This window comes from Oncorhynchus tshawytscha, linkage group LG09, assembly GCF_018296145.1.
Source record: "Oncorhynchus tshawytscha isolate Ot180627B linkage group LG09, Otsh_v2.0, whole genome shotgun sequence".
In the NCBI taxonomy this organism is placed as follows: domain Eukaryota; kingdom Metazoa; phylum Chordata; class Actinopteri; order Salmoniformes; family Salmonidae; genus Oncorhynchus; species Oncorhynchus tshawytscha.
Genome location: NC_056437.1, coordinates 75,125,873 through 75,148,298, shown reverse-complemented (window position 1 = coordinate 75,148,298; position 22,426 = coordinate 75,125,873). Strand labels below are relative to the sequence as shown.

General features: G+C 45.1%; 1 protein-coding gene across 2 annotated transcripts; it reads right to left on the bottom strand.

The window, feature by feature from the left end:
- Window positions 1–16: 16 nt before the first annotated feature.
- On the bottom strand, window positions 17–21,326 carry LOC112225736 (integrator complex subunit 1-like). Of its 2 annotated transcripts, none has more exons than XM_042327436.1 (48): window positions 21,264–21,326; window positions 20,748–20,829; window positions 20,366–20,650; window positions 20,057–20,253; window positions 19,830–19,967; window positions 19,566–19,731; window positions 18,056–18,161; window positions 17,740–17,926; window positions 17,422–17,567; window positions 16,975–17,116; window positions 14,470–14,646; window positions 14,197–14,305; window positions 14,008–14,128; window positions 13,792–13,869; window positions 13,405–13,586; window positions 13,184–13,280; window positions 12,997–13,088; window positions 12,830–12,890; window positions 12,528–12,725; window positions 12,180–12,309; window positions 11,916–12,095; window positions 11,595–11,744; window positions 11,320–11,499; window positions 11,079–11,183; window positions 10,688–10,855; window positions 10,387–10,498; window positions 10,122–10,280; window positions 9,849–9,995; window positions 9,566–9,664; window positions 9,005–9,123; window positions 8,457–8,714; window positions 8,101–8,260; window positions 6,187–6,318; window positions 5,449–5,629; window positions 5,100–5,229; window positions 4,909–5,024; window positions 4,697–4,784; window positions 4,286–4,557; window positions 3,021–3,150; window positions 2,777–2,910; window positions 2,395–2,587; window positions 1,973–2,100; window positions 1,726–1,832; window positions 1,425–1,538; window positions 1,258–1,328; window positions 1,033–1,124; window positions 688–797; window positions 17–516 (listed from the first exon to the last, which is right to left on the bottom strand). In XM_042327436.1, exons 2-48 carry the CDS (start codon window positions 20,803–20,805, stop codon window positions 401–403), a joined length of 6,621 nt encoding a protein of 2,206 aa, XP_042183370.1. In that variant the 5' UTR covers window positions 20,806–20,829; window positions 21,264–21,326; the 3' UTR covers window positions 17–400. The 2 variants fall into 2 exon arrangements, with proteins under 2 accessions (XP_042183370.1, XP_042183371.1); XM_042327437.1 differs by having other exon boundaries at window positions 5,100–5,226.
- Window positions 21,327–22,426: the final 1,100 nt, after the last annotated feature.

The window sequence follows — 22,426 nt, the reverse complement described above, 5'->3', positions numbered from 1 at the left end:
CAGAAAAGACATGTCATATGGCACCGTTGTTTTATATTATGTTATTCCTATTATACGAGAGACAAAAATCCATAATTTCAAAAGTTTCCATTTCTGACAGTGGTTGATAGATAGTGCTTCTATTATTTAAAAAATAATGAATACGGGCTACCACTGCAAAACAAGCATGAGTGACATAATTTTTTTTTTTACAATGGTCATTATCACCATCTTTTGAATACTTCGATATTACCTTTGAATCAAATAATCAGTTCGTATCAATCCATAAATCCTGATGAAATGACCAAATGGATAAAAAGAAAAGAGCAGTTGCATATGACACGAGTCTAAATCTACAGTACAAAAACGTTACGGTGACACTGCCTCCCGTCAGATGAGGAGGACTTTTATCTCCGGGTCCTCATGTTGTTGCCTCCATGTGCAGGACCTTCATGGACTCAGAGATCATAGAGCTGGTGTCAATCTGCCCATAGATCCCCACCAAGAAGGCCTTGTGGAGTAAGATGTCTGCATGCTCTGAGGAGAAAAGCACAATGAAGCAAAACAAAAGAACATGTTTGCTTTGAGTGTGAATCCTTATACATCTTGAAAACACAGAACAGTTTACTTTCCAACTTGCGAGTTTAGATCCACAATAAGGACCAAGCACAGAAGCTGTGTAGTGCTGAGAAGATAGGACAATCATACCTTGACAGAGCAGCACGTATTCTGGCAGGTTCCTAAGCGCCGTCTGCACCACGTCAAAGTTCCCGCTGCCCATACAGTACATGAAGGTGGGCAGGAAGTCTGCTGCAGTGCTGCAGCACCACCGAAAAAAAACAATTCTTACATTAGGACACACAACGTTAAGGAAACATTATTTTACATGAAAGACAACACCTTACAGGTATCACTACAGCAACATTTGCAGCTAAACATTCCTAGACAACGCATCGATAAATTAATATCCAGCCAGACGACTGGCGCGCTCGCTCTCTCTCGATTCCTATAAAAATAAGCAGAGAAATCCTAGTGTCAGCATTCTGATCTTACCACGGGTTGTTCTGGATGCAGCGCAGGGCCAGGCTGAAGGCCATGTTACGACACAACTCCTCAGTAGAAGTCATCAGTCTCTGCAGGTCATTCTGAGGGCAGGGAAGGCAATGAAAAACTGTTTACTTATCCTGTACAGAGTGGTGCAGCAGAGTGGTGCAGCAGAGTGTGTGTTGGGGGATTATTTGTTCATAATAAAGGTGTGTTATTAGAAGGCGAACTTACAGTGAAGTACTGGATGATCTCAGGATTCCTCTTGGACTTGTCCTCCACCTCGGTCAGAACTTCCAGCACGTCTGAAACACAGTGGGGAGCAAAATGTTGGTAAAGTTCAGCAAAATCCCTGAAGTTACGTGTTAAACTGACCTGAGTGTGTATTATACGTTAATGACCTTCGATGGCTTCTCCCCTGGAGATCTTCTTCAGGTACTTGGTCATGTCAGCTGCAGTCAGTGGAACGGAGGCCGAGATACTGACCATGGGCAGGGAACCAGAGGACGACTCATCTGATAAGAGTAAACCCAGAGACATGTCAAAAACACTGCATTTAGCGAGATGGTTGATTTATATGCATCTGTATGCAGTCAAAATGTGTCATTAATATATTATACATTTTTTCATTTGCCAAATTGCTGATGTGTTCACTTATGTTTTTTAATTCAAGGCAAAGTTTTCACGAGTGGATAAGCTTACCATCTCTGTCCTCTGCAGAACTGTCAGAGGAGCCAGTCTTCACAGGCAGGGTGAGGCCAGCCAGCAGGGACTTAAGCAGCAGGTCAGGGTGCTCTGACGAGAGCCCCCTAGTGGGACAAACAGAGAAAAACAAGTCACTCCCTCGCTGCTCCACACAATGTGAAATAACAACTAACATTAATGCAATGGTGTTGCCAATCCGAATGTCTCAATAATCATTTTTTTAAAACCCAGTTCAATGACTTACTGTAGGATATCGGAATGCTTCTGTAGATAGGGAATGGCTGATGCTGCATCGTGGGTAATGTACTTCTGAATGAACTGCACATATTTACTGAAGACGGCCAACGGATGCATACGAGGTCTCCTAAGGTTCTGCAGGGAATATGGACCACAACATTATTAACTCCATGATCAATAAGATAGTTATTTTAATGCACAAAGCAGTTGACCTTGTAGAAATACTACTGTTCTGCAAAAACACATTAGATCTAGTCAAGATATCCAGCCAACCACAGCTGTAGCAGTGGCAACAATCTATTCTTTCTCCACCTATGAGAAGTCAAATAACTCTGAAACGCTAAAAAGAAAAACACAAGCAAATGCCACCAAACCAACTGGAAAACCCTGAGGCTGATCTGTGAGTGCATTCCGTGTTCATTCCCTCACCTGCAGGATCTTCATGAAGGAGAGCAGGCAGTCCTGCAGCGCCCTCTGGTGTTCACCGTGGAACACTAATGGCTGCAACAGGTCCAGGATGGCCAGCACGTTGCTGAAGAATGTCAGGTGGTTCTGGCTCCGGAACTCCTGGAAGTTGAGGTGGATGCGTCCGTGGAGAAGCGCTCCGATCATTGGCAAGTGTCTGGAAAGTTAAGAAAGGTAAGCTGTGATCATTCTCCAGACGTTCCACCTTACTACAGCAAAGGTGAGAACAAAAACATTCACAGGGTGGTTTTAAATAGCGTCTGTGATCGTAGCTATGGAGCTACAATCTACCATAAGAGGTGCATGAATTCATATGTCCTATGTTTGTACTGAACATGGTGTTCACCTGAGGAGAAGGACAGGGTGGGACACAGCCAGCTTCCTGCAGGCCAGGTTAGCGTCTGACATCCGGTTCTCAGCCGACTTTGTGTCTCCCGTATCGCCTAGCAACGTGACCAGACGGTGAACCAGGACGTCGTGCTGAGAGGGAGGGATCACACATCAGTCCTTAAGACCTCTGACGGCTTCTGTGCCAGCCAACGGCTTTGAGAAACAGTTAAGCGACTGAGCCACCTGAAGGTCTACTCTACCTTGCATGTGGTGCCGTCGGCAGCCCCCTCGCTGCTCAGGGTGGCGTCAGGTAAGGTCACGTGCTGGATGACCTCTGGGAAGTGCAGGTAGAGCTGGAGCAGGAGGTTCTGGCACCGCTTACTCATCACACTAAGGAACACACAATGGAGTCAGCTAGCAAACATCAGACAACAGTTTCCACACAGCAGACAGTACCAATGGTCTCCTACTACAATGCTCTCGTCTGATGTAGGACCTAGTTAGTTCGCTCATACATGTCCGACCGTCTACGAATCAACAGGATTTGTATTCACTGGTCATCACTGGCAGTGTTTTCCATAAACAGCAACAACCTTGACCAATAGTCAGATTCCACTGTCTCTTCAACAACCATCATGTAAATTGGAATAAACACCAGCTAATCTAGCGATGAGCCTTAAAAGAAGAGGCTTTGAAGAGAATGCCTATCACACAGGGAAATGTTTATCCCACACAAGGCCAAACACAGTCTGCTTTGTAAGATGGGTTTTAAGCAATCCATGTTTTCAGTCACAACTATTTGTACAAGACAGCTTAGCTGTGCATAAAAATATTGTAATTGGATAGATAATTTTGCTGCTTGACCTTGGCCAGAGTTTCCCCATTAAAATTGGTTTAATAACCAGAGGCAGACTCATGAAAGAAGGTTTGGCTTCCACAAAGAGAAGTTGCACCCTGATCTCTGACAGGCAGCTAAGTCGGAGCAGGAATCCACAACACAGGCAGCACGTTTAGAGCTGCAGTCCTAATCCTCTTGGCTTTATTATAATACACTGAGCTTTTAAAGAGATCACAGAACACACAACTTCTGGTCGTTTTAATTTCACACCAATAGACCTAATTATCGCCTTTCCCCTGGTCTACACAGCGTTGTGTCTGACAGAACATTCAGTCTGTGAATTTCATCTGTTCCGTCTGGGGGTAATCTAGTGATATGGCCCCAAGTTTATCAGCTCAGTTTAAAAGAGGCCAAAGACCAAGTTCAATACTGGGGCTAATTAGGGAGGGTGAAAAATATGTCTAACTAAATGAACTGTGGGCACTTTAGTGAACCTTATGAGACCAAAATATTATGGAGTGTCATGTCTGCTGTTGCTGAAGGAACAGATGGGGTATTGAGAGAGAGAGGGCATCTCTGTCTAAAGTAGATCACATAGCAAACAGATCACCCTGTAAATAGTATTAAATTCCCATTGGACAAGCCTGACTAAGTATGTCAGTCCAAGAGCCAACAACCCACCCATACCTGTCTCCCCATTTCTTTGTGCAGTTGATGAGGTATTCCGAGACTTTCTTCACTCTCACCAGGTCACCATGGCAACAGCTGTGGAGCAGGGGCAGCCGTGACTGGATGAGGGAGCAGAAGGTGTGGTCCAGGGTGCTCTTGGCTTTGCCGGGGGCGTTGGCAGGGGGCGAGGAGTCGCCGCGGCTGTTGAGCTCAGACTCTGACATGATGAGGTCCACCAGACTGATAAGCTCCTCCGGGTTCAAACGCAGGACAAACGTATCTGTCTGTTTCTGGAGAGAGAGGGAGAGAGCACAAGAGAGAGGTGTTGGAAGCAGTCAGGCTGAGGGGGAATAGTGTTCTCTGGTTTGTGTCATGTGACTGGATTAATTGAAGTCATTATTTGAGGGCTAGACTGGTGTACCGTGCTACCTGTGGGGTCTTCTGGTCCCGGCCCTGCCAGATACGAGGGATGTGACTGCAGGCCCACAGGAAGTCCAGAGCAGAAGATGGGTCCAGTCTAGAGAACAGCATACACAACACCATTACAGAATATTACAATACAACTTTCACTATTTGGGAAACACTGTCAGTGTGACTACTACTGCTGAAGGTCATGATTTGGGATTGATATATTGTCTGACCGCTGGTCTTGCTGCTTGCTGAGAAGAGCACTGATGCACTGATGAAGAGTTGTCCAGTTGGACTGATGGGTCAGCAATGCCAGAAGGTATGGTCTGTAGGAGGGAGTTCCTTTACCCTGGAATAAATCACATGAAGTAAGGTGGTGAAGTACACACACACACACACACACACACACACACGCTGAGATTACCTTGTTGAGAGCAAAGAGCAGCTTCCGCTGAAGGTCTGGACACACAGATGTGACCTCAGGGTCAAGAAGTCCCAGCCAATCAACAAGCAGCCCTGAGCTGGACCCAGTCTTTGTCACCTCGGAGCTGCTGCTGAAAGGGAATTGAATAGATCGACAGGCTCAAGGTCAGGCTAATCCCTCAGTCAAACAAAGTACTGATTATTAAACATACAATAGTAATATTTCTAAGGCATTACAAAACACATAAGATGCCAATGCCACAGTTAACCAGATTTGTATGTTGTTGTTTGACTAAGGGCAAAAAGACAGGTCTTGAATGATTTAGGCGTGATAGAATTTACATGCTTACTTGATTGTATCCACCTCCATTTTCACAGCTTGCTCTTCAGTCTCCTGGAGAAGCAGCGCTATCACCATGGCAACAGGGCCTGCGGTGGTAGAGCCGGTCCCCGTCTCTGTTCCAATAGTCATTAGCAAGGCCAGCAGTTCCTCCAAATATGGAGACTTCCCCTCCACTAGCCCCTGTAACACTGGGAACAACAAACAAACAGTACTGAGTGTTACGAGCTGTGATGTGATGGTTGTGCCATTCCCTCAGCTACGGTGGAACATTCAGAAGTAATTTTTTTTTTTTTAAAACAACCTGGCCATGATGCTGAGCTCAGGAAAAATCTTGTGATTCAGAGGAAAAATAAAACATTGTAGGGGCAAGTCAAAAACCACACACCAAAACTATGAACTACCAACTACCATTATCGCATTTCGACGTAACCTAGATCACCAGCTTGGCCGCAACCAGTTTAAAGTCAAAACGTCCTTCATCTGGGCTTGATGGAGAGCTGAGCCCATATTGGACATCAACAAACTGTAAGCCGCTGGTCTGGTTTGTTTTCAGAGAAGAGCTTATAAACTCATAAAGGAACAGGTCAACAAAGGAAAAACAGAGACTCAGAGGCGGCAATGAAACAAACAGATCTGGGGAAATTGAGTAACATCAGCCACCACATCCAAACTGGAGCAGAAATAGTGAGGATAGTTGATGTTCTAGCCTGAGAGAGAGAGTGAACGATGCAAAGAAGTACCATACCTTTGCCTATCAGTTCCGGTTCTGCGTTACATCTCTCCCCTGCCTTCAGTGTGGCGATTATAGCCCTCACGGCCACCTCGGAGTCCCTCTGATAAGCCAGGGCCTCAGCCAGGTGGAGGAAGCCTGTACGAACTGCAGAGGATAGGCATAAATCAGTTATCATCACACTGTTAACAGTCGATTACCTGACCATCTGTGACTAGGCCCAAGTATGTGTGTCTGTATCATAAATATATACAGTTGAAGTCAGAAGTTTACATACACTTAGGTTGGAGTCATTAAAACTCGTTTTTCAACCACTCCACAAAATTCTTGTTAACCAACTATAGTTTTGGCAAGTTGGTTAGGACATCTACTTTGTGCATGACACAAGTCATTTTTCCAACAATTGTTTACAGACAGATTATTTCACTGTATCACAATTCCAGTGGGTCAGAAGTTGACATACATTAAATTGACTGTGCCTTTAAACAGCTTGGAAAATTCCAGAAAATTATGTCATGGCTTTAGAAGCTTCTGATAGGCTAATTGACATCATTTGAGTCAATTGGAGGTGTACCTGTGGATGTATTTCAAGGCCTACCTTCAAACTCAGTACCTCTTTGCGTGACATCATGGGAAAATCAAAAGAAATCAGCCAAGACCTCATAAAAAAATATTGTAGACCTCCGCAAGTCTGGCTCATCCTTGGGAGCAATTTCCAAACACCTGAAGGTACTACGTTCATCTGTACAAACAATAGTATGCAAGTATAAACACTATGGGACCACGCAGCAGTCATACCGCTCAGGAAGGAGATGCATTCGGTCTCCTAGAGATGAACCTACTTTAGTGCGACAAGTGCAAATCAATCTCAGACCAACAGCAAAGGACCATGTGAAGATGCTGGAGGAAACAGGTACAAAAGTATCTATATCCACAGTAAAACGAGTCCTATATCGACATAACCTGAAAGGGCGCTCAGCAAGGAAGAAGCCACTGCTCCAAAACCGCCATAAAAAACCCAGACTACGGTTTGCAACTGCACATGGGGACAAAGATCACACTTTTTGGAGAAATGTCCTCTGGTCCTTGGAAACAAAAATACAACTGTTTGGCCATAATGACCATAGTTATGTTTGGAGGAAAAAGGGGGAGGCTTGCAAGCGGAAGAACACCATCCCAACCGTGAAGCACGGGGGTGGCAGCATCATGTTGTGGGGGTGTTTTGCTGAAGGAGGGACTGGTGCACTTCACAAAATAGATGGCATCATAAGGTATGAAACGTATGTGGATATATTGAAGCAACATCTCAAGACATCAGTCAGGAAGTTAAAGCTTGGTCACAAATGGGTCTTCCAAATGGACAATGACCCCAAGCATACTTCCAAAGTTGTGGAAAAATGGCTTAAGGACAACAAAGTCAAGGTATTGGAGTGGCCATCACAAAGCCCTGACATCAATCCTATAGACAATTTGTGGGCAGAACTGAAAAAGCGTGTGCGAGCAAGGAGACCTACAAACCTGACTCAGTTACACAAGCTCTGTCAGGGGGAATGGGTCAAAATTCACCCAACTTATTGTGGGAAGCTTGTGGAAGGCTACTTGAAACGTTTGACCCAAGTTAAACAATTTAAAGGCAATGCTACCAAACACTAATTGAGTGTATGTAAACTTCTGACCCACTGGGAATGTGATGAAAGAAATGAAAGCTGAATTAATTCATTCTCTCTACTATTTCACATTCTTAAAATAAAGTGGTGATCCTAACTGACCTAAGGCAGGGAATGTCTACTATGATTAAATGTCAGGAATTGTGAAAAAATTAGTTTAAATGTATTTAGCTAAGGTGTATGTAAACTTCCGACTTCAACTGTATATGTGCAATGGGGTATAATTTTGTACGCAGCCAAGGACATGATAAGGAGCACCCACCATCAGTGAGCCGGTGCTTCTGGGAATACTGTCCAGCGAAGGACTTGAGCAAGGCCCGCAGCGGCCCCGCCTCCACGGCCGGGTTCTCCAACCATGTCATCATCTCCATGACAGCCTTGAAGAAGAGAGAGGAGAAGGCCACGTCCTGCAACACCAGCCGCTGAGTAGAAGAGATGGAGGAAGACCGAGAGAAGGAGAAAAATACAACCCAATACATTCACATCTGTTTGGTGTAATGACAGACATGCATGTATTCTGTCATAGTGGTGACTGATGAAACACATACATATATAGGCTACAGAGAGAGACAGAGATTCAGCACTGTCTAGAAGGACAGCAGAGTAAATCAATCATACCTGGTAGAGGTGCAGCTGGCGCAGCATGGGGCAGGACAGGGCGTGGCTGCGGTTCATGGCCATGACGAGGGCCCCGGCGTGGGCAGAGCTGAGCAGGGCAGCCAGAGCCTGTAGGAGACGCACTGACACCCCATCCTGCTGGGAGTGCCCCCCCTGTCTGGCACGCACCAGCTCTTTGGCCAGAGCCTGCTGCAGGGCCAGGGAGAGGGGCCGGGTAGGGGGGCTGGGCCTGCGGTGGTCCACCTTCAGAGGGAACATCTGTGGAGACAAAGGCAGAGGCAGGTATTAGACCCTCAGTCAGCACTCTGAAAAACAGGTGGTAGATCTGACTATAGTACTAACCAAACAACTCTGTCAGCTAGGATAATCAATCACTTCACTGTAGGCTACTTGTGCAGTTATGATTAAAAAAGCCTTGTGTGTCTATCAAACTACAAGAAAATGGTTGATGAAATCGGAGAGAAAAAAATATTTGCTCCATAAACTTCAAAAAGACTTCAGACAGGTATTAATGTGTCATCAATCTCCAGGCAGAGATATATTCCTACCTGAAGCAACATGCCGGTGAGGTCATCCTCAGGCCCAATCACTGGGATCTGATTGGCTCTCATCTTCAAGGAGCTAGGAGTTTCCACAGTAACTTTGGCTCTGTTCACCTCAGTACTATCTGTAAGGTTAAACGTTAAAGGTTAAACTGGGTCTTCGGTTATTGACAGGTATGGACCCAAAATACCAAAACTGTGTTTACACTGGGCTGTTCCAAAACTTTTATAAGAAAGGTAACACAGAGAGCCATAAAGAAATGTAATCACGTAGTAGCAGTAAGAGACTGTATGGGGTGGCAGGTAGCCTGGCGGGTAGGAGTGTTGGGACAGTAACCGAAAGGTTGCTGGATTGAATCCCGAGCTGACAAGGTACAAATCTATCGTTCTGCCCCTGAGCAAGGCAGTTAACCCACTGTTCCCCGGGTGCCGAAGACGTGGATGTCGATTAAGGCAGCCCCCCGCACCACTCTGATTCAGAGGAGTTGGGTTAAATGCGGAAGACACATTTTAGTTGAATGCATTCAGTAGTACCACTGACTAAGTATTCCCCTTTCCCTAACTGACCTCTGCGAGGAGGGAGAGAGGAGCTGAGCAACCCGTGGAAAGTGTGCCCCCCTGTGGCGCCTCGCTCATGCTGCACCTCCACCAGATGAGCCATGTAGTCTGTAGCACAGGACATGCAGAAACATCAGGAATAGAGAACATACCGTCAGCGCTAAATAGTCAGATTTATGCACAGAATCTTCAGGAATAAATCCTATGAGCACTAGCTACATAACTGAGGCAAACATTATCCACGTGGCATAGATATAGTGTAGTAGGATAGTTTGTGGTCAAGTTCTCTCACTCTTGTCCATGATGTTCTGTTCGAGTGTCTGTGAGTCGTGGGATACAGCCTGGTCCAGGTACTGCAGCAGTTTACTCATACTGGACACAGGGATGCCAAATGACTGGACAAACAGCAGCAGCTGCTGGGGCTCCAGATCCTGCAGCGCTGCAGAGGACAGACATTGTATCATAAATGACAGAATTATATTTTTTATACACGGTCATATTTTACTGTTAGACCTACACCATATACCCTTCTACCTGCATGTATTTAATGTGTTTGGACTTGTACCTGCATCCACCAATCGTGAAACCTCTGACCGGATCATCCTCAGCTTCAACCAATCAGGTAGCAGCAGGGCCTCCTCGGACGTGTCCACCAGGAAGGCGGTGGGGAGGGGTTTCTTGTCGGGGAACCAGATGTCCAGGAGGTTGAAGAAGTCACTCTCCTCTGAGAACAGAGACACATGAATTATACTATACACTGAAAACCGAGACTGAGGTACAGTAGACAGGCCATGTTTGTAACAACAAGTGTGGTATTCAGAGATACATACCTTTGGGTGGCCCGAGCGTCAGGAGAATGACCATGGCATGGACCACCAGAATATGCATGGTGGCTGTCTCCCCTGTGGTCCAACGCAGAAACACCTGGTCCTGAGATTCTGACTATAGAGTTCAATAGTCAAAGGAGTAATGTAATTTCACTGACAACTGTATTGACAGCAAGCACCTCTAGTTGAAATGATCACTAAGGGTCTACCAATATGAAACCATCAGTCTGAAACCATCTTCCATTTAGATGTAGAAAATGTGAGGTTACCCCCCACCCCCTCCCAGTAATGGTCCAATCCTCACCCAGCTGTAGAGGTCCTCTCCCTCCTTGGTCTTCCTCATCCTCCTGATGTAGCTCGAGAAGATGGAGATGAGGGCTGAGAGCACAGCGTCTGACTCGGGCCGGCAGGAGTACTTGGAGAACAGGCTGTTCATGATGGTGGAGCGCTCGACAATCAGACGGGCCACATCCTAGAGGATCCCAAATCAAACCCACCTCAGTATCTAACTATGAAGGCAATACAGGGTCGTGTTCAGTAGGGAAGACAACGTTTTGAAACTACCTGAACTTGTTCAATAAGAACACAGACTTTAGTTGTCCGTGCAAAACGTTTTGCTACGGGGTGCTCGACTGAACACATAACCCAGGTAAATAATTGGAGGTATGACTGAGGATAAGAGGTGTCAGGGCTACCAGAGCGAGGTCATTGTGAGACGCCTGCTCCTCCACTGGTGCATGCTGGGACAGGTAGATGAGGTAAGCGCTGATGGTCTGTGGGTCTGTCTCCATGTGGATGGCCTGGGGAAGAACAGAAACACAACACACATTCTTACCACATCCCTTCAGCGAAAAAAACTCTGTCAGCTACAACCTGACAATGAGGCTAAATACGGTTCACATTGGTACGAACGATCTAGACCAGTTCCCTACTGACCTGCTGCAGAGCGGTGGAGGTCATGCCCCGGACGCTGTCAAACAGGGGCAGCTTGGGGAGGTCCTGCAGGAGCCACTGGTATCCTGGCAGGAGCTCAGCATCTCTAGAGTCCTCCTCCATGGGCTGGTCCCTCTCCTCTCCATCCTTCAGACCACCCTCAGTCAGCACCAGAGACAGACCCTGAACAACAGCAGATCAACAAAAGTAGATGAATACATCTCCTCAGCAAATCAATGAAACACTCATATTAGCGTGTGTCCTCTCTTATAATGCACCTTCATAGCCAGGACTCTTGACGCCACTTGAGAAGAGCTGAGGCGGCGCAGGAAGTAGTCCAACACCTCACACGTGGTCTGTTCGTCAGCTTTAGGACCCAACAGCAGATCCTGCAGCCGTCCAAGGAGCTGCCGCTGCTTTTGTTGCCTCTGGTGTAGCGAGAGAGACAAGAGAAAAAAATAGCATTTGTTGTTTTGTGTGGATTAAATAAAACATGACAAGTATATCCGTTGAGATGCTGGAGTCAGTGATTTCTCTGACCACAAAAGCTATTCAGAACAAACAAAAAATATGATAGCTGTTAAGAAACGGCAGCATACTTGTCTTTTCTTGGCTCTCTGCTCTTTGCTCTCTCCTTCCTCGTCATCCTCGATGGGCAAGTTGTCATCTGCAGCATCATGAAGCAGGAATTCACACAGGCACTGCACAGGCAGCACGTCTAAGGACCCCTCACTGGACTGCACCAGGTCAGCCAGCCAGGGCATTGACTGAGAGGAGGCCTGGGGAAAACATAGAACACAGTTGTAGAGTTACTTCCAGAGAGAATACTTTCTATTGGCAAGAGAGGATGTGCTCTTGTTTACCTGTCTCTGGATGATGTTGAGCAGGAAGTCAGGGTTGCGAGAGCGACAGAGGAGGTGACCCAGGCGAAGGGACTGGTTAAGGCTCTTCACCTGCTCCTGGACTGCGGGTGGGGGTTTGCGAGGGGGGCCCCTAGAAAAAAGAAACAAGTAAGATTACCACTTATTATCAAATGAATGAAAATGGGTCAGTTTCCCAGACCCAGCTTAAGCCTAGTTGTGGCCTTAGAAGACCATTCAATGGAGATTCTACATGTAGTATGCTTTTTTTAGTCTAGGACTAGACTTAATCTGTGTCTAGGAACAGTCCCTAAAAGTAGTCTACAAGGTGCAGGTATAAAGGAGTATTACTGTGGGTCCAGACTGGTGAGCTGGGACAGCAGCAGGCTGTTGCTCTCTGTGATGGTCTGCTTGGTGGAGGCAGCCGCCAGGTGGCTTTCGAAGGCCAGGATCTCCTGCTTCTCTCTCTGGGACACCTGCAGCTCCCTGTTGATCATCTCGGTCTTGGTCTCCTCATCGGCCACCGTGCATGGAGGATAGGAGTAGTTACTGCCAAGCAGGGAAAAGGGGGAGGAGAAAGATGAGCTTCGTTGAGTAGTTAGTCTGGTATGCGTTTGGTTTAAACAGATAAACGTTTCATACATGTGACTTACTTTGTCATGACCATCTCCATGAGCATTTTCAGTGTGGGATAGCCGTCCCAGGCAGCCAAGCCTGGAGAGAAATACACGGTTGATTGTAACAAAAGGTCAAACTTGTGTCTAAGGTTCTAATATATATACACTGATGATTTGTAGGGAAACCTGATTGAGACTCATACCTATTTGCTGTGGATTGAAAGCGGCCACCACAAGTAGCAGGAGCCACGCTTTCCAGTAGAGTGTGGCTATCGCCAGGTTCGGAGGAGTATAGCTTGAAAAATATCAAACGTGTTATTTACAGAAAACAAACATCAACTCCCAGCTGGCTGGCAAGTTGATTAATTACACTAAAAGAGAGCAGCATACCCCGCAGGAAGCTGAATGTTCTCTGGGTGGTGGTAGGTGCACAGGTTCAGCACTGCGTCAATCAGCTGGATCCGCTCTACTCTCAACACATCCAGATCTACAAAAGCAAAACCAGGAAACAAGCGAAATATCCATCTTGATGTAAAGCCAAATAAACAAAGTTCCCTCAATGTCATCTCTTTTCATGAAAATGTTAACTACTGTAAGTTATCTCTGCTTACCCATTGCTGTTGCAGATGTTGTACCATCAGACTGGACCCCGGCCGCCCTCTTCACCAGGTGGTCCGCCAGCTCCATGGCGTCGGCCGGGCCCAGGGGCAGGTCACGGGACAGTCCGATGACCAGGATACGCATCAGAGTGTCCTCCAGCAGAGGCACTTCAGAGCACAGCCGCAGGAAGAAGCTGGCGGAGGTAAAACATTTAAGTGATGTCAACGGAGCAGGGACAGACAGCAGGGACAGACAGCAGGGACAGACAGCAGGGACAGACAGCAGGGACAGACAGCAGGGACAGACAGCAGGGACAGACAGCAGGGACAGACAGCAGGGACAGACAGACAGACATAAATAAAACTAATCTAAAACAAAGGTTGGGTAGAGATGCTCACTTTCTGTCGCTCTCAGGGGGCCAGTTATCCCACTTGTAGTAGGTCTCTGGTTGCTCTGTGAAAAGCACCTTGTGAAGACTGGGGAAAAGAAACAAGTATATTTTCATTACATGGGTAGAATATTATCTTAAGTAACTATTGTAGGATGTTTATTAACTCCTCCTATGTTTATCTTTTTGAACAATCAAAGTGGCACGAAAACTTCCAAACACATACCAGTGTATATAGTCCTTGGATGGCACTTTGGCAATAGTGGGAACAACAGTGTGAAGCCACCACACAGCATCCCTCTGAATGGCAGCGATATTATTCTGAAAGGATCTCAGACCATCCAGATCTGAAACAGACAAAAGGGATGTTCAAAATGCCCACATCGACGACAACCAGAGAACTACAAACACTTACTCTTCTTCTCTCCTTTGTCCCACGCAACGCCAGCCTCCTTGACCTGAGCTGTGATGCCCAGCATCATGGAGCACGTGAGCAGGTCTGTCACCTGGATCACAAAGCGTTCCTGTGGAAAACAGACAGAGAGCATGACCTCAGATCCAAAGAGAACACAGAAGTTATTCATTGGTGAAGAGGCACAGAAGAACATGTAACTAGGTAGGGGGTGAGTTATTTAATGGTACAGGAGACCGAGACAAGGTGGGAGTAATATAAAGATCATGAGCTCACTTTGAACTCCATGTCGACGTAGGTGGCCTCCTTCCTTTCCTGCATCAGACCCAGGCAGAAGGACTGGAAGTTGATCTCGTGCTTGGTCTGTTTGATGATCTCTCTCAGCAACGCTCGAGAGGCACGCAGGTAATCATCCTTATTGGTCAGCAGGTCCTGGAACACCATGGCCAGGAACTAAGAAGAGGTTCAGAGGGGAGAGGACAGCTTTAAGCGGTTTCCAAACAACATCTCCCTCTTGTGTTTCAGTTATTAAAAATAAAGTAAAAGTGTGATCAATCCGAGAAAAAAAAAAGTGCACTTCAATCCAAAGCCAATAAAGCTTATACAGGTCCATTTCTTAACCCGGGCTTGACATTAAATCTTTTAATTGTCTGAAAGCTGAAGTCACATGTCAACATGCCCCCCCCCAACAAAAGTCTAACACCATCGGCCAAAAGGGCATAACAACGGGAAGTAGGGGTGCTGAGGATGCTGCAGCACCCCCTGAAAAATCGTAATGTAGTGTACTTTGCCTGCTCTAGTCCTGTATTAGAGGAAAGGTACAGCCGTGTGTAGCCCGGTTAATACTGGTTTGAAGACTGCTAAGCATTTGGATCGCATGCTACAGGAGGGACGAGCAAAATCGTGACATAGACAAAAGATATTTAGGGAGACAAATCTTTGTCGAATAGCCTATTCCACTCAGGTGGAGCTGTGGCACAAAATAAATGTGTAGTAGCCTAGGCCTTTCTGGCCATCTGTGTGTCTGTGAGCGGGCAGATGGAGCGAGTGACAGTCAATGAGCCATGCTGGCTGTGCTCTTGTTGCATCATGTGATGGGATGTAACTCATCATGGGCTCCAGAGCAACTCTGCTTTCCTCAGAACTGAATAATTACAAACTGATTCGCATATATTCCCTCATCTTCCTCTCTTATTAGGCCGTGGATACTTTATACGTTGTAGGTAGGTTGCACACACCGCATCATTTCTTTCATAAGCTTTCCTCCACTGTAGCATACGTTTTTTGGACTTTTCGATCTCGGTATTGTTCGCTCAATTTCACTCTGTGGCCTAAAATAAATCTGTGATTGAGAATACATAGACTCCCAACTTTCAGAATTATTCCCATTTAAAAGCCGCAACTTTAGGACATTTAAATACTTTATTAGAATCGTTTGGAAAACAGTCTTCATAACTTTAATTGGACTTAATGCTTTATGATACTTTAATTAGTTGGTTCGCAACTTTTTTCCGCCAACCTCACATGCATGGATCATTTCTGTCTTTTAATTCTTTGCTCAACTGTAAGGTTTGTTCAAAATACTAATTTGATCTTTATATCTTGCTATTATTTTTTATCTCTCTGTGACGACCCTCCCACTCTGTCTGCCGTATTCTCTCTTTGTTCTTAGTTGAGAGGTCGTCAGCTACATGGGAAACACCTAGGCCCGGTGTGTCCAAGGATGAATACACCACTTCCCCATTCATGGAAGAGACGCTCTCCATGCAGACACCTTTAAAGCTTTTGTTGTGTATCTTGGTGGTTTTTGGTTGTTTGATTTGGCACCTTTCAACACCCTGCATTATCACATTCATGCAAGCAAAACACTCACTTCCACTACTGATTACACACACCATTACATATTGTACTTAGTTTACTTAATAAATATATGTTTTGTTACTCCTTATCTCCACGTTGTCTCCCTTTTGTCACAGGCTTTGAGCCAGTTCGTGACATCTCTCATTATTACCTTAGGCCTCCCTTGTTTTGGAGTTATTAATATCAAATGAAAATGTGGGCTTCTATAACAATAAGACACTGGAGTGTCCTCTATATAAATAGACTTTGGCTATTGGCCCAGATCATCTGACATTCGAGAGAGAGAAGAATATATATATTCTGACTGGATATTTTGTGCTGCTTTGGTCAGACTCTTACACCTCGATCACACCAACAGTATCATTGCGTTTTAGTACAACAGAAGTACATTCCTGGACCACTGCGTTTGCCTTGCAGCATTGCATTGTAGAGGCAGTTGCAGTGCGTTCTGTGTGGTGCATACATTGGATCAAACGTATGCAAAACATTGTATGTGTCAATGGCTTGACAGAAATGGTAGCAGAAGGTGAATGTTGAACTTTTGTTGCACACATATCCAGATGATGTACCATTTTGCGCAACGACACTGTTGGTGTGATCGAGGCATTAGCTCTGTCTACACTGTTCTCTTGCTTTGTGTAAATAAAACATATTGATTGAAATAGGCTTTAGCAAATAGGAATATAGGCAATTTACTCAGAATGTCAATTGTTTGATATTGTGATTTTTTTTACTTGTCCATTCGGACAACTAAAATCTATATTCTGGTTGACCAACATTCATTTTTTATACATTTTCTTTTAATTTGCCCCAGACAAGCCTTAATTTCGAGCACTGTGAACCACATAAATGTACTTTCCCCACAGTAACACATTTTTTTATTTTCCCTAGCTGTCTTGTCAGCATGGAATACTCCCTCACCTTAGGGGCCTGCTCTGGGCTGTGCTGGAGCAGTGTGTGAAGGACTTGCATGTTGTTGGGGTTCCTGGCATTGGACAGCTCGTTGAAGATCACCAGCTTCACCATAGTTCCCAGGTTGTCTTTGTGTGCATTCAGTAGCTCCCTGGTAATCAAAGGCCAGACAGCACAGTTAAGTGTATGAATAAAGCGTTCTGCACGAAGGCTTTTGAAATATATGTGGTCCCCTATAGGATGTTCAAACTAACAACATTGAACACATTCAAGTATGTTGATATGCAACAACTTGTTAGGGTTGAGGTTTGGATTGAACCAGGATGAGGGCATGAAGCTAGGGTTAGGGTAAGGGTTTGTGGTTGAGGCCCCTGCGTACTTGGTTGAACATTTATAAACCATGTGTAGGGGACTATCCAAACTAAATCATATGGCCATAAGAGAAGACCTGCAGACCTGACACAGAGCATGTAGTGATTGAGGATGACTTTAGGTTTCAGGCGGATCTTGATGAGGTTGGAGATCACCTCCATGTCGTCCGCTCCATGGGAGTTGCAGTTCATACAGAGAGACATGAGAAGATCCTGAGCTGGACGGGTCAGCTGCAGACAAAAGGCCTCATTATACATAACAGAACACTAGTTCACTGTCAGATTTAATTTCATGCAAACAGATGCATTTACATGTTAGATTTGAGTTTGGAAGGAGATGGCTCTAATGTCCTGTTAACTAGCGATGGTGATGTGGGTAGCCGAGTGTTACTCCTCCTCTCACCTTTGGATTCTGCAGCCACATCTCTAGCCTCTGCACAGCCATAAGCCGCACCTCCTTGTAGCCACAGGTGGCAGTGAGCAGACGCAGCAGGTTACGGGACACATTGTCCATGGGCTGCCTGCGGTTCAACTGGTCCTTCAGGACATCTAGAACATAGTCTTCCACACTCTCAGACAGCTCCTCGTACCTACAATGAGATGAAGAGTAAATGAACACAAACTGTCCAATAAACGGATCAGTCTAAGTAGAAAGACAATACAGACAGGCAATCAATATGTTACTGCTACTGTATATGTAGTAGCCTTTGCCCAAATACCTTGGCATAACTTGTCCATCATCTTCAGGACTAAGTTTCTCCTCAGCAATCAGCAATTCGGTCTGGCTGTCATCCTCATCTGGGGTGGAGGGGTGAGGACTGCTCCCTGGAGGGTTGACATTCTAGTCATTTAGCAGACGCTCATATCCAGAGCGACTCAGAAGAGCAATTAAGGTTAAGTGCCTTGCTCAAGGGCAAAGACAGACTTTTCACCTAGTCGGCTTGGGGATTCGAACCAGCAACATTTTGGTTACTGTCCCAACGCTCTTAACCGCTAGGCTACCGCCCAATGTTAAATGACGTAGTAATGATTAAGAGTCAAATCCAATGTCACAGGATTCACACCTGAAGTCGGAAGTTTACATACACCTTAGCCAAATACATTTAAACTCAGTTTAACAATTCCTGACATTTAATCCTAGTAAAAAGTCCCTGTTTTAGGTCTGTTAGAATCACCACTTTATTTTAAGAATGTGAAATGTCAGAATAATAGTGGAGAGAAGGATTTATTCCAGCTTTTATTTCTTTCATCACATTCTCAGTGGGTCAGAAGTTTACATACACTCAATTAGTGTTTGGTAGCACTGCCTTTAAATTGTTTAACCTGGGTCAAGCGTTTCAGGTAGCCAAGCTTCCCACAATAAGTTGGGTGAATTTTGGCCCATTCCTCCTGACATAGCTGGTGTAACTGAGACAGGGTTGTAGGCCTCCTTGCTCGCACATGCTTTTTCAGTTCTGCCCACACATTTTATATAGGATTGAAGTCAGGGCTTTGTGATAGCCACTCCTATACCTTGACTTTGTTGTCCTTAAGCCATTTTGCCACAACTTTGGAAGTATACTTGGGGTCATTGTCCATTTGGAAGACCCATTTGCAACCAAGCTTTAACTGATGTCTTGACATGTTGCTTCAATATATCCACATAATTTTCCTCCCTCATGAGTCATCTATTTTGTGAAGTGCACCAGTCCCTCCTGCAGCAAAGCAAACCCACAACATGATGCTGCCACCCCCGTGCTTCACGGTTGGGATGTGTTCTTCGGCTTGCAAGCCTCCCCCTTTTCCTCCAAATATAACGATGGTCATTAAGGCCAAACAGTTCTATATAACGATGGTCATTAAGGCCAAACAGTTCTATTTTTGTTTCATCAGACCAGAGAACATTTCTCCAAAAAGTACAAGCTTTGTCCCCATTTGCTGTTGCACACCGCAGTCTGGCTTTTTTATGGCGGTTTTGGAGCAGTGGCTTCTTCTTTGTTGAGCGGCCTTTCAAGTTATGTTGATATATGACTTGTTTTACTGTAGATATAGATATTTTTGTACCCGTTTTTTCCAGCATTTTCCAACATGGTCCTTTGCTGTACACAAAGTAGATGTCCTAGCTGAATTGCCAAAACTATAGTTTGTGAACAAGAAATTTGTAGAGTGGTTGAAAAACAAGTTTTAATGACTCCAACTTAAGTGTATGTATGTAAACTTCCGCCTTAAACTGTACATACAGTACTATACCTGCACTGATATCTCCACCGGAGCGGCCAGTGTCAGTCTGCAACTGCAGCAGCATACTCTTTGGGGGCATTTTGGTACTGAAGGCAGTCTGGATATTGTCCACAAAATTCTTACAATGGGAACTGTCTACCCAAATTCGCTCCCCCAAAGAGTCCTCAATGTACACCTGAAAAGAACAAGAACATGTTAAAGAGCGCACAACAGTGGTAACAATGCAGCTAGAATACAAACAGAAATCCAATAGGAATGATGAGTGATTCTCACTTTGACAAAGATCTCTGGCCAGTTCTCATCCTCCTCATAGGCTGCCATCAGCAGGTTGCAAGCTAGCACAGACACCAGACTGTTGCCCTTTGCTTTGAAGTTGATGGAGGCATCCCGGCGAAGGAGACTGCACAAGGCCTGTCCGCGGACAGATAGAGAAAGTCATGAACCAATCTGTATAACAACAGTATGGAACTGATTGTAAAATGTTGGGTTTCAAATCTCACCTCAATAATGCCTTCAGTGGCAAAGAGATTGGGCTTAATCTTGGCCAGGAACATGAGGCTGAGGTATAGTGTTATATCAGGTTTGGCCCGGTTCATCTTCAGCTGTTTGACAGCTCCACAGAGCACCCCTTCAATGCGATCATCATTTCCATCCTGCTCTGCATTCTCAATCTCATCCAGGAGCACTGCTGGGGGGACTGTAAGAGAACCATTGTGTTAATAATATGACAGTCACAGCACATCACAGACACAGGATTCACCACACCCTATTCCACTGAAAAACATATTTGAATTGAAACTGTTTCCTACCTTCTATGGGCACCACTGAGGGCTCCTTGATCGAAGGCGATATAGCCCTTTTGTCCACTGCTGCCACATCAGCCAGTCGTCCTAGGGCGCTGACAGGAGGGGTAGAGGAGATCTTGGGGCGCTTCACGAGGCCGGATAGGCCAGAGGAGGATGGAAGTGACGAGGAAGTCTCTCGTTTACGGTCAGTGGGTAAGGTGGATGCTGGCTTAAGGAGAACTGCAGGTGCTTTGGACTCTCCGCCACTCTTTGACCCCAATGCTATGAAATCTCCAGGAGGAGGGTGACCTATTGGCAACATTTTGAAGAGAAACACTTGTATTATTATTGTATGTTTGACAAAAGTATGATAAAGTGGGTGCACATAGCTAGATACTGTACATACCTGAGGGCTTTGCAGCACTAGGCCGCCTGATCGTTGTAGGCTTGGGACGATTCATCATGTACACTCACTGCCAAATCATGTACTGTGTGGGTGCAGAGATTTCAACGTGAGACACACAGATAGCTAGTTAGCATAGCTACCTGGAAACTGGTCGGTAAATAATTATCTCATCTCAACATCGAGGCTGCCGATTTGTAAAGCATTTTTACATCACGATAGCGGATTTATCCCCAACAAGTGCCTAAAACCTTTGGCATTTGTCAAACTGAAAGGGCTAAGCAGCAGCTATTAGCTCGCTAACTAACGTTACTGTTATTGTGAAGCATTATAGACAGCGGCTACCTAAGGTTACCGGTATGTGAGTTAGCTAGTAACTAGCTACAAGCAATTACATCGGAAAAAGCTGGTTGGATAAACAACTACGTGTTAGTTCGTTTTCAATATGCATGGGTAATTATGACTGACTGTTGGAATTGCAAACTATTGAATATCAAAAAGAAATAGACCCGTTCTCACTTCCATGTTGTATTCCCGAACGGAAGTTCCCGCGTCTCGAACGGAAGTCCCGCCCGTGCAATGGTAAGCGTTGAAGAACATCAAATCAAATCCAATTTTATTTGTCACATACACATGGTTAGCAGATGTTAATGCGAGTGTAGCGAAATGCTTGTGCTTCTAGTTCCGACAATGCAGTAATAACCAACGAGTAATCTCGCTAACAATTCCAAAACTACTACCTTATACACACAAGTGTAAAGGGATAAAGAATATGTACATAAAGATATATGAATGAGTGATGGTACAGAGCGGCATAGGCAAGATGCAGTAGATGGTATCGAGTACAGTATATACATATGAGATGAGTATGTAAACAAAGTGGCATAGTTTAAAGTGGCTAGTGATACATGTATTACATAAAGATGCAGTAGATGATATAGAATACAGTATATACGTATGCATATGAGATAAATAATGTAGGGTATGTAAACATTATATTAAGTAGCATTGTTTAAAGTGGCTAGTGATATATTTTACATCAATTCCCATCCATTCCCATTATTAAAGTGGCTGGAGTTGAGTCAGTGTGTTGGCAGCAGCCACTCAATGTTAGTGGTGGCTGTTTAACAGTCTGATGGCCTTGAGATAGAAGCTGTTTTTCAGTCTCTCGGTCCCAGCTTTGATGCACCTGTACTGACCTCGCCTTCTGGATGATAGCGGGGTGAACAGGCAGTGGCTCGGGTGGTTGTTGTCCTTGATGATCTTTATGGCCTTCCTGTGACATCGGGTGGTGTAGGTGTCCTGGAGGGCAGGTAGTTTTCCCCCGGTGATGCGTTGTGCAGACCTCACTACCCTCTGGAGAGCCTTACGGTTGTGGGCGGAGCAGTTACCGTACCAGGCGGTGATACAGCCTGACAGGATGCTCTCGATTGTGCATCTGTAGAAGTTTGTGAGTGCTTTTGGTGACAAGCCGAATTTCTTCAGCCTCCCGAGGTTGAAAAATGTGCTGGTACTGTGTAGATCACAAACTAAATGAAGATTAGGCTATAGGCTAATAAGGATAGAAACATCTGCATTGTGTTATTAATCAAAAGGTATTTAGATATTTTTCATTAAAATTATGTATGACTAATGTTCCCATTGTAATTGTATTTATCCTATAATGTAATTTCCCCAGTTTC